The sequence below is a fragment of the Bufo bufo genome, chromosome 5, assembly GCF_905171765.1.
Source record: "Bufo bufo chromosome 5, aBufBuf1.1, whole genome shotgun sequence".
Taxonomy (NCBI): Eukaryota; Metazoa; Chordata; class Amphibia; order Anura; family Bufonidae; genus Bufo; species Bufo bufo.
Genome location: NC_053393.1, coordinates 246,925,063 through 246,937,614, shown reverse-complemented (window position 1 = coordinate 246,937,614; position 12,552 = coordinate 246,925,063). Strand labels below are relative to the sequence as shown.

General features: G+C 42.5%; 1 protein-coding gene across 1 annotated transcript in view; it reads right to left on the bottom strand.

Moving 5' to 3' along the window:
- The window catches only part of ITGA9 (integrin subunit alpha 9), a 447,293-nt gene that overhangs the window by 157,454 nt on the left and 277,287 nt on the right, over positions 1-12,552 (bottom strand). The window contains exon 18 of the mRNA XM_040433941.1: positions 11,555-11,705. Coding sequence (XP_040289875.1) covers positions 11,555-11,705 — 151 coding nt within the window. The remainder of the gene's footprint in view (positions 1-11,554; positions 11,706-12,552) is intronic.

The following is a 12,552-nucleotide window of genomic DNA, read 5'->3' as shown; positions in this document are numbered from 1 at the left end:
CAGTGGGACGTGTTGTCTTTTGGGGGTTTGAGGCACAGGGTGAACACATTGATTACTTGCCGAACAAAGTTTGTGGTGTATGTAATATCTTGTATATGCGGGAGATTCTATATTGGGAAAACCATCCGCAGTATGTTTGAGAGGTTCCGTGAACATCTAAATACCTTAAATACTGGCAGAGGGGTCCCCCGTCTTATACAACGTGTGAATGAGGCCCACAGTGGAGATCGTAGAGTTCTGAGGTTTGCAGGAGTGGAGGTAGGCCCACCTCCACCACAGGGGGGGCGACAGAGAGTAGGAACTACTGAGGAGAGAAGGAAGGTGGATACTCCGTTCTGGAGCGACGGGACCCCTGGGACTTAATGAAAAATTGGACATGGCAGTGTTTTTGAAGATTGTCTTTCTGTGTTGGTTTTGGATATCAGGTTGGTGTTCTTGTGGATATATGTGGTGCACTCTGGTCTTTACTGCTAGTAATCTCCCAGTATAGGGAGTGACGACCTCACCTGTGGGCGGGTTGAGCACCAGGTGTGGTATTAAGACTTGCATTGCACACACATACAGATTGAGGCCAGAGGAAGCGCATACAAGAGCGAAACAGCTGTTGCCAATTTTTCACATTTGCATTCTATCTTGTCTGTCCCACTGACCCAGCTTTTTATAATGGAAGAATAAAGAAAGTTTTTTACATCTGAAGGTGGGTGCCGCAATTACCTTTTTCTTGTGCACTGGATTCTTGAAGATATTGCCTGTCAATGCAGAGCACCACCGGATGTTTTATTATATATGCTTTGGTTTGCATTTGTGACGCTATCAGTAGAAGACTGTTATGACATTCACGTAGTGCCACTCAAGCTTTTTCTACAGTCTGATTTTTCATATATCAAAGAAACCCATGATAGTTATCCTTCTAGTCTTTTCTATTATCATTAGACAATTACAGACATATTATTGGGAAGTGGGTTGCTAGTGCAGCAAACTGTCTTCCAACCAGAGACAAAGCAGCCTAAAGCTATGTTCACATCTGCATAGTTTGTTCAGTTTTTCTTTTCTGTTTTGTGGATAGAAAAACTGAATAAAACAGCAGCGCCAGATGTGTCATATGATGGACACCAACAGCCCTTGTGGACCCCACTGGCATGCTGCACTATTTTGTCCTACTATTTAACGGAATCTGTCTTGGCGACTTCTAATGGATTCACTGACTCAGAAGTGGACAAGACCTATGACATTGTCTAATCATTACAGAATGGCAAAGGTCTTAAAGGGAACCCATCACATTGAACATGATATCTGAGCTTCAGGCAGCATGTTATAGAGTAGAAGGAGCTGAGCAGATTGATATATAGTTTATGGAGAAAGATTCTGTATAACTTGTAATTTATACATTTATATTCCTGCTCATTCTGGGCTTTGAAGTCAAGGAGGCGGTCCTATCAGTGATTGACAGCTGTCTCTGTATACACAGTCATAGAGGGAAGGCTGTCAATCACTGATAGGACCGCCTCCCTGACTTCAGAGCCCGGAATAAGCAGGAATTTAAATGAATGAAATACAAGTTATACTGAATCTTTCCCCATAAACCATATATCAATCAGCTCAGCTCCTCCTGCCCTTTAACATGCTGCGTGCACATGAATTAGCATTTTCATGGTGACAGGTTCCCTTAAAAGGAAACAATAAGAATAGTAAGATCTGCATTACATTCAGCAAAACCTATGACAAATTACTGCATTTCTTTTTGCTCTTAACAATTACATTCATTGTTCTAATAGCTATTTCAGTCATCAATTATCAGCTTTTACATAGAGTAAAGTATACAGATTAATCCCTTCCCGACTGCCATACGGTTATATACGTGCTATCTGTACATACCCCGTACAGATAGCACGTATATAAACGTTATGGCACCTCTTTAATCCAAGTGCTGCAAAGCGCTTGGATTAAAGCTTCTGCCCCTGCACTGCCGATGTTATGGACAGTGTAGAGTCCAGTAATGCCGACACAGACTAACCAATCGGATCGCCGCAGTGTAAAAGTGCCGGTTTAAGGCTCTGATCTGCACTCTCCAGATCAGAGCCTGAAATCAGGTACCATATGCTCCGTGCCCCTAATCTGTGCCCCCAATATGTGAGCTCCCTGCCCCGATCTGTGCCCCTTCTGTGCGCCATGCCTCCAACTTTGCCAGCCGTGCACTGTGAATGTGTCGGCAACTGTGCCCGCCTGCCCCCATCCATGTCCCCAGACATCTGTGTCCCCTCCCCATCCCTCATTTGTGCCCCCTTGTGCAGTGCCCCTGCTGTATCTGATGGCGTTGGCTCTATTCCTGAGCCGCCACCATCAGCGCGTGTCAGCTGTATGCTGACACTCTGCTGTAACCCCTTAGATGCCACTTTCAGTGGCATCCAAGGGTATAACAGAGGGAAGGGGCTGCCGGGCTGCGAAGGCAGTGGGCCGATGGTTGCCATGGCAAACGGACACCTTGCGAAGGCGTCCAGTGTTGCAATCTGTGTAAAACTAATAGTATTATACTTTGCAATGCAAGAGCATAGCAAAGTATAGTACAGCCATCAGCCCAACTGGATCTTCAAGAAAAGTGTGAAAAAAAAACAAATGTAAAAAAAATTTAAAAAGTAAATAAAAAATAAAAGAAATTGCCTTTTCCCACATACACATAATTGGTATCGCCGCGTCTGTAATGACCTGATCTATAAAATGATCACGGTACCAATCCCGCCTGGTGAACGCTGTAAAAAAATAAGAATAAACAATGGTTGAATTCCTGTTTTTTTGCTCCACTTCCCAAAAATATTTAATAAAAAGTGATCATATGCAAGTCATATGTAAGTCCAGTGCTCCAGACAAAAAAAAATAACCAGGAGCCATTGGCTCCTAAACTAAAAAATTGTAAATGCATATAATTAAAAAAGACTTGACGGAGAAGATGAGACGCAGGTCACAGTAGTGAGCCAGCACTACTATAGGAGAATACAGCACCACATACCTCTCACATCTAGTGACATCTTTTGGGGGACAAGGTGCCAAAAAATGGTGAATTGTGCGGTTTTGATTTTTTTCGGCCTTCACCAGAGCGGAAATATTTTTAAATATTTTAATAGCTCACACTTTTTCGGATGTGGTGATATTTAATATGTTTATTTTTTATTGTTTGCAAATTTTATATGTAAAATTGGGAAAGGGGGCGATTTAAACTTAGTATTTTGGTGTTTTTTTAGCTTTTTTTTAAAACTTTTTATTTAAAAACCATTTCCCCCCCTTAGGGGCTATAACTTGGATCTTTTCATCCCTTATCCTATTCACCCCGATAGAGCTGTATTAGGTACACACAGCCGCAGGGAGATTACCATGGCAGCCAGGGCTTCAGTAGCGTCCTGGCTGCCATGGTAACCGATCGGAGCCTCAGCAATGTAATCTGCCACTGCCACCAATGGAAAGGAGGGGCCCCTGTGGTCACCATATAACAATGAGGGGGGTGGGGCCTGTGGCCACTGTGCCAACAATGATACTAATAATGGGGGGGCGGAAGGGCTTTGGAAGGGGCACTGCACCACCAATGAAGGTAATTAAAGAGGACCTTTAATGGGTCCAAACACTATGAACTAAGTAGCAGGCTACATAGAGCAGTGCTCAGGGATCTAAGTGCACTAACTATTATTTATTCCTGGGCGCCGCTCCGTTCGCCCGCTGTGGCCCCCGGTATTCTCAACATTCAAAGCAAGCAGGAGGAGACGCCAGTGTCTTTCCCTCTCCCTGACAGCAGCGCTGTCCAATCGCAGCGCAGAGCTCAGAGCCAGGGAGAAAAAAAAACTACCTGGCTCTGAGCTGCGATTGGACAGCGCTGCTGTCAGGGAGAAGCAGAGACACTGGCGTCTCCTCCTCCTTGCTCTGAATGTTGAAAATATCGGGCGAATGGAGCGGCGCCGAGGAATAATAGTAAGTGAACTTAGAAAATTGATGGCCCTTAAATTTGGGCTTTTTGATTACTTTTTCTTGTAAAAAAAATATAATTTTTCATTTTCACAGCCATGTGTTTCTAAATATTATGAAACGCCTCTAAAGTAAAATGGTCAGTAAAGCACTCAATGAGTTATTTGACGTGTGTAGTTTCCAAAATGGAGTTACTTTTGGAGGGTTTCTACTGTAGGGGTGCCTTATTGTGCCTTCAAATATGACACGACACCCAAAAACCATTCCAGCAAAATCTGCTCTCCAAAAACCATGTTGCTCCTTTCCTTCCGAACCCTGCCGTGCGCCCTTACAGCTGTTTACAAACATAAATGGGGTGTTTCTGTAAACTGCAGAATCAGGTTAATAAATATTGAGGTTCGTTTTGCTGTTAACCCTTGCTGTGTTACAGAAAAAATTGGATTAAAATAAAAAATCTGCACAAAAACAGAAAATTTTAAATTTCACCTCCATTTTCCTTTAATTCTTGTGGGACACCTAAAGGGTTAACATAGTTTGTAAAACCAGTTTTAAGTAATTTGAGGGGTGTAGTTTTTAAAGTGTGGTAATTTATGGGTGGTTTCTATTATGTAAGGACCTCAAAGTGGCTTCAGAATTTTATAGAAAAGTGAAAAATTGATATGCCAGTTGCCAGAATTATTGCATTAGAAAACTATCAGTTTTGGCATCATTTTTCCTCTGGTTATTCTGTTCCATGCGACAGGGAAACCACAATGGATGGCCAGGACTGAGACTACAGCCAAAACGGCTAAAACAAACAGTTTTGCAATCTAGCAGGGGAAAAAATTGAAGTCTTTCATACTTCAGTTTTCTCCTCTTGTTGGAAAAGGCCAAGTTTTATCCACTAATGTCACTTGTAGAGAAAGTAGTGAGGGGGAGCTTTTTTTTTACCTACAGTTATAGACAAAGCTGCCTAAGCTCTACTCTTTTCCCCAAAATTTTTGTCCACAATAGAATGTTGGGGAATCTTTTTTACTTTTTACCCCAATTGTCAGTTTGGACAGAGTCTACTTTCTCATTAAAGTGTGCCTTTAAAAGGGTTTCTCTGAGTCATGTTTTGTTTGAAAAATTGTGAAAAGCGTAAGAAAAAAAGTTTTAAAAAAAACAGGCCGCAGCATCTCAATTGCTCACTACAATTCTTCATAGAGTAAAGTATAATGTAAATGTTTAAGCAATGGAACAAACTTATTGATTCAGGTAACTAGACAAATTCTTTGGCCAGTGGCTTGCATCGTAAAGAATAAGCTATTCAGAGTTGGCACTGACGGCTTGCTTCTTAATGACCTGTGCAGGCAATGGAAAAGTGCATTGAGAAGTTGAATCTTAAAACTGAAAATTCAAACTAAAGCAGAATTTTATATATATATATATATATATATATATATATATATATACACACACATATACATATACACTCACCTAAAGAATTATTAGGAACACCATACTAATACAGTGTTGGACCCCCTTTTGCCTTCAGAACTGCCTTAATTCTACGTGGCATTGATTCAACAAGGTGCTGATAGCATTCTTTAGAAATGTTGGCCCATATTGATAGGATAGCATCTTGCAGTTGATGGAGATTTGAGGGATGCACATCCAGGGCACGAAGCTCCCGTTCCACCACATCCCAAAGATGCTCTATTGGGTTGAGATCTGGTGACTGTGGGGGCCATTTTAGTACAGTGAACTCATTGTCATGTTCAAGAAACCAATTTGAAATGATTCAAGTTTTGTGACATGGTGCATTATCCTGCTGGAAGTAGCCATCAGAGGATGGTTACATGTTCTCATTCTGTTTACGCCAAATTCGGACTCTACCATTTGAATGTCTCAACAGAAATCGAGACTCATCAGACCAGGCAACATTTATACAGTCTTCAACAGTCCAATTTTGGTGAGCTTGTGCAAATTGTAGCCTCTTTTTCCTATCTGTAGTGGAGATGAGTGGTACCCGGTGGGGTCTTCTGCTGTTGTAGCCCATCCGCCTCAAGGTTGTGCGTGTTGTGGCTTCACAAATGCTTTGCTGCATACCTCGGTTGTAACGAGTGGTTATTTCGGTCAACGTTGCTCTTCTATCAGCTTGAATCAGTCGGCCCATTCTCCTCTGACCTCTAGCATCCACAAGGCATTTTTGCCCACAGGACTGCCACATACTGGATGTTTTTCCCTTTTCACACCATTCTTTGTAAACCCTAGAAATGGTTGTGCGTGAAAATCCCAGTAACTGAGCAGATTGTGAAATACTCAGACCGGCCCGTCTGGCACCAACAACCATGCCACGCTCAAAATTGCTTTAATCACCTTTCTTTCCCACTCTGACATTCAGTTTGGAGTTCAGAAGATTGTCTTGACCAGGACCACACCCCTAAATGCATTGAAGAAACTGCCATGTCATTGGTTGACTAGATAATTGCATTCATGAGAAATAGAACAGGTGTTCCTAATAATTCTTTAGGTGAGTGTATATATATATATATATATATATATATATACACACACTGCTCAAAAAAATAAAGGGAACACTTAAACAACACAATGTAACTCCAAGTCAATCACACTTCTGTGAAATCAAACTGTCCACTTAGGAAGCAACACTGAGTGACAATCAATTTCACATGCTGTTGTGCAAATGGGATAGACAACAGGTGGAAATTATAGGCAATTAGCAAGACACCCCCAACAAAGGAGTGGTTCTGCAGGTGGTGATCACAGACCACTTCTCAGTTCCTATGCTTCCTGGCTGATGTTTTGGTCACTTTTGAATGCTGGCGGTGCTTTCACTCTAGTGGTAGCATGAGACGGAGTCTACAACCTACACAAGTGGCTCAGGTAGTGCAGCTTATCCAGGATGGCACATCAATGCGAGCTGTGGCAAGAAGGTTTGCTGTGTCTGTCAGCGTAGTGTCCAGAGCATGAAGGCACTACCAGGAGACAGGCCAGTACATCGGGAGACATGGAGGAGGCCGTAGGAGGGCAACAACCCAGCAGCAGGACCGCTACCTCCGCCTTTGTGCAAGGAGGAACAGGAGGAGCACTGCCAGAGCCCTGCAAAATGACCTTCAGCAGGCCACAAATGTGCATGTGTCTGCTCAAACGGTCAGAAACAGACTCCATGAGGGTGATATGAGGGCCCGACGTCCACAGGTGGGGGTTGTGCTTACAGCCCAACACCGTGCAGGACGTTTGGCATTTGCCAGAGAACACGAAGATTGGCAAATTCGCCACTGGCGCCCTGTGCTCTTCACAGATGAAAGCAGGTTCACACTGAGCACATGTGACAGATGTGACAGAGTCTTGAGACGCCGTGGAGAACGTTCTGCTGCCTGCAACATCCTCCAGCATGACCGGTTTGGCATTGGGTCAGTAATGGTGTGGGGTGGCATTTCTTTGGAGGGCCGCACAGCCCTCCATGTGCTCGCCAGAGGTAGCCTGACTGCCATAGGTACCGAGATGAGATCCTCAGACCCCTTGTGAGACCATATGCTGGTGCTGTTGGCCCTGGGTTCCTCCTAATGCAAGACAATGCTAGACCTCATGTGGCTGGAGTGTGTCAGCAGTTCCTGCAAGACGAAGGCATTGATGCTATGGACTGTCCCGCCCGTTCCCCAGACCTGAATCCAATTGAGCACATCTGGGACATCATGTCTCGCTCTATCCACCAACGTCACGTTGCACCACAGACTGTCCAGGAGTTGGCAGATGCTTTAGTCCAGGTCTGGGAGGAGATCCCTCAGGAGACCGTCCGCCACCTCATCAGGAGCATGCACAGGCGTTGTAGGGAGGTCATACAGGCACGTGGAGGCCACACACACTACTGAGCCTCATTTTGACTTGTTTTAAGGACATTACATCAAAGTTGGATCAGCCTGTAGTTGTGTTTTTCCACTTTAATTTTGAGAGTGACTCCAAATCCAGACCTCCATGGGTTGAAAAATTTGATTTCCATTTTATTATTTTTGTGTGATTTTGTTGTCAGCACATTCAACTATGTAAAGAACAAAGTATTTCAGAAGAATATTTAATTAATTCAGATCTAGGATGTGTTATTTTTGTGTTCCCTTTATTTTTTTAAGCAGTGTAGATACATAGGTAAAGTGAAAAATTATCTTGTTAAATAACAGATTTAGAGCATGTGCAAAAAAGCAGGTGGGGTGTTCCCAGTATGCAGTGGCTAATACTTACTAAACACTATTCAATAAAGGCAATAGAGGACAATCGGTAAACAGGTAAGAGGGTTATGAGTGCTCAAATCTTGATGTGCATGGGGAGTGAAGGATAGCCAGCCTGGCACGTATTGGAGAAAATGTTCATTTGCTATGTGGCTATGTATGAGTCTAGGTAGCCACAGAAAGATCACAATGTTCATGCCGCATCTTCTCCACCTCCATCATGCACCGTGGTTTGAGGAACATTATAAAGAGCTCAAGATAATTACCTTGCCTACAGGTAGACATTCAGGTGTATTTCAAGGGGTTCTATCTATAAAAATATGCCATTAACCATTTGGGAGCTGAATACATTTTTACATAATCCCTCCGTTTTCAAAGGCTTGCTGCCTGAAAAGCTTTTCATGGCCATGTATAATCTGTTCCCTTGCCATGTCATGACCAATTAAGGAGATAACAGGTCTGGAGTTGATTCTAGGTTCTGTACTTGCATTCAGTAGCTGCTCATGAGAACTCGCAATATGGAGTCCAAAGAGATGTCAATGCAAATAAAGGAAGCCATCAAAGTTGTAATTTATTCTGCTGTATTTTTTTGCAATCTAAACCCTAACATAAATTAAAGGAGTTTTCCGGGATTATGAAATTGATGGCTTATCCTCAGGATAGGTCATCAAGATCTGACTGGAGTGGTCTGATTCCCAGCACCCCCGTCAATCAGCTGTGCGCTCCAATGAATGCTGCGATCTTCTCTCATAGCTTCCCAAGTACACTGGAACACAGCGACCTCTTTAAACTGCTGATCAAAGGGGGTGACAGGAGTCTGACCCCCACGGATCAGATATTGATGACCTATACTAAGGATAGGTCTTCAATATCAAAATTGCAGACAGCACCGTTAATGAGATTTTTTGGAGGTTTTACTTAAAGTGTAACTGTCATATTTTCAATCAAAATTCTATTTTCATATATGTTGTTGCTGCTGTGGTGATAATTCATAATCACAAAATATTGTTTTCACATACCACTTGTTTAATAAGATTCCGTCCATAGCAACCGCTCCTCAAAAGACTTCTTTCTGACAATCTTCTCAAGATGGCCGCCGATGCCCTTACCCTAAGGCTAAGACCACCAGCCCTAACTTCCTAGAATTACTTAGGCTCATCTCGGGAACGGGCAGCCTCACCCCAACCAATCGGCTTTCTCCACAGTTAAACACGCCCTCTTCCTCCTGAGAGCGCATACATATTATCCTGTGCATTATGTACTGGCAGTTTGTGGGGGTTATTTCATTTACTTAACTAAAACAGCAGTGCAGGGGTTAATATTTATTTCTATTTCATTAATTTTGACTTGTGTCTGGCTATCTGGTCTAATAGAAAAGGCCATGTTAACTAGAGGCTGTTGTAGCTTGGCGCTTTATTAGTCCCTAGAATGGGAATTACATTGCTCTAGAAAAATTTCACTTCCGCCGTCCGACGGGAGCGCGCACGCAGCGTTCAGGACTCCCCAGTACTAAGTCATCCGTCTTCTGAATATATAAAATAGGAGACGTAGGACACCTAGCAACTCTGTTATAGATGCACCACTGAAATGTCTGGGGGAGCAAAGAGCAAGCTGCAATTACTAGGTAATTCAATACCTATTGAAAAGTATTGACTAGGGAACTAAGGTTAACTTAGTGAGACCAAGCCAATTACATAAAAAATAAAAATAAATGATAGTTACCCTTTAAAGAGGACCTTTCACCGATTATTACACTATGAACTAACTATACAGACATGTAGAGCGGCGCCCGGGGATCTCACTGCACTTACTATTATCCCCGGGCGCCGCTCCGTTCACCTGCTATGCCCTCCGGTATCTCCGCTCACTAAGTTATAGTAGGCAAAGATTCCAGTCACTAAGTTATGGTAGGCGGAGTCTGCCCTTGTTCTGCTCTAGCGCTGGCCAATCGCAGCGCAGAGCTCACAGCCTGGGAGGTTATTTTCTCCCAGGCTGTGAGTTCTGCAATGCGATTGGCCACCGCAACAGAAGAACAAGGGCAGACTCCGCCTACCATAACTTAGTGAAGGGAGATACCGGAGGACATAGCAGGAGAACGGAGCGGCGCCCGGGGATAATAGTAAGTGCAGTGAGATCCCTTGGGCGCCGCTCTCCATGTCTGTATAGTTAGTTCATAGTGTAATAATCGGTGAAAGATCCTCTTTAAACAGCCCATACAGAGATAAACACAAAGGTTGAAGGGACCCATTGCAAAACCAGAATGGGGCATTTGCTGACAACCAAAGTTTAGCTGTTCTACGTCTATGTTGCACAGTCCCCACAATATGGGCAGAATAGACAGAGGTGGGTCTGATCCACTAAGGGGTAGTCTACAGAGTGTACAGTTATAAAGCATACAGATTCTACTTTCAGACCTTTTTACTAAAATAATCAGAAGAAAGTAACCAAAGTATAACACTTAAAAAATATATAAAATTACATTTCATATTTATAATAGTGTATTACATCATGACATAACTGAAAAAAAAAAATTATATATAAGTTCTTGGAGAAAGCCACACTAATTTCCTGTTCACAGTTAATCGGAGGGCACAATTTGGAAATTAATACTTCAATGGAAAAAAAACTGCAAAAATATTATTTGTAGACATAAGTAGGTCCAAGTAAGCTACTCTTTGTTTGAACAGTGAAGGGAACTGTGGTCAGAATAGTATTAAAATGCATTTTCTTGTCTTTCTCAAAGGCTGATCCAAGGACATTGTGTAACATTCATAATACAGCACCTCACAACAACACATTCTTAGGGTTTCAAGAAAGGGTTACAATGCATCTCTCCTTCAGTCAGGCAGTGCTATATGAAACCAATATCACTGAAAAAGCCAACAGCACCTTGGTCAAAAATCATCCTTTCAAGTTGAAACATAAAGTGCAAGTAAATGCTAGAAGTTTTAAATATGCCTTTAAACATAAACTGAATGAGCTTGCGATAGCTCTGCAAACTTCCTTGGCTTCAAAGAAGTGTGCCATACTGCAAATTGTGTTTCCTTATTAATAGGAGCCGAAGATAAGATAGATAAGATAATTTAACAAGGAATCCAAATCTGATACACATATGGCTGTGAAATGAACATGCAAGGAGAGTATAGATTGTGCTGATCTCCGCGGCATGCAGTATCTGAGTCACTGCAGCAGATTTTAACACTCGCCACTCTAACAGACCACACATGCATCATGGCACAGTTGAATTGCTTGGCAAATTTCACCAAACAGGTTCTGTGTTAGAGGTGTTGTCTCCATGATTTTGGACCACCCAGTAGAATGATCTACATACGGTAACTAATGTTGGCATGAATTATTAGCAGACATTCAAAGCTTTCTATTATACTCAAGCATCTTACCTCTTGCCACATTTTAATAAAGTATAGTTCCCTTGAAAAGTTGAAGAAGACATTGGTGTCATATGCATCATCCCCTTTGTTAGAGATAGAGATGTTAAGTGAAATGTTCTTTACGGCTCCCAACGCCAAGTATTCTGATTTAGAGTCATAACTGCAGATACAAAAGTAACAGATATATTATTCATTTTCAGATGACTTTGATAACGCAGCCACTATACTACAAACTCAGTTGTGTTATACCAGTCAAAGATGGGACATGGGACTCGAATCACATGAAGCAATTGTCACATAATTTAAGTCATACAAATTTTCCCTGCTTCAGTCCTGCTCAAATAGAAAAGCCAGTGAAAAACTTGGCAAACTTGTATTCAACTTGCAACTTTTATACATCTCTAGGTGGCCGCTCCACAAAGTCACTCATAAAGTTCAGCTTAATACATTCTTAGTTACGTGAATTGTCATCTAGCCCAAGACCAACATTTAGTTGAAGAATGAATTTTAATTTTCCATATTCAGTTTTTTACTTTTGCAGATTTTGCTGCGGATTCTGACACTCAGGAAGCCCAGCAATCAGCTGTTTGCTGAGGAAGCGGCGCTTCATGTGAGTGCCGCATCGTCTCGGAAGTGCAGTGTAATACAAGTATCCGCTCCATTCACTTGAATGGAGCAAGTGCTTGTAACTACACTACACCGCTGCTCCACAGGAGACGACGCATGACGCATAGCGTAAAGACCAGGAAGCATTGCTGATTGGTGGGGTTTCCAGGTGTCGGAATCCCACCAATCAGATATCAATGACCTATCCTGAGGACAGGTCATCAATAGAAACTGCTGCCCACCCCTTTAAGTGTAGGCCCCATGCACATGACCGTATTTTTTATCAGTGTGCTATCGACTTTTTTTGCAGGTAGTACACTGACCCATTTATTTCTCTGGAGTCAAGCACACATCTTAAATGTTCTGCAAATTCTTGAACATGTCATATTCTGGCCCGCAAG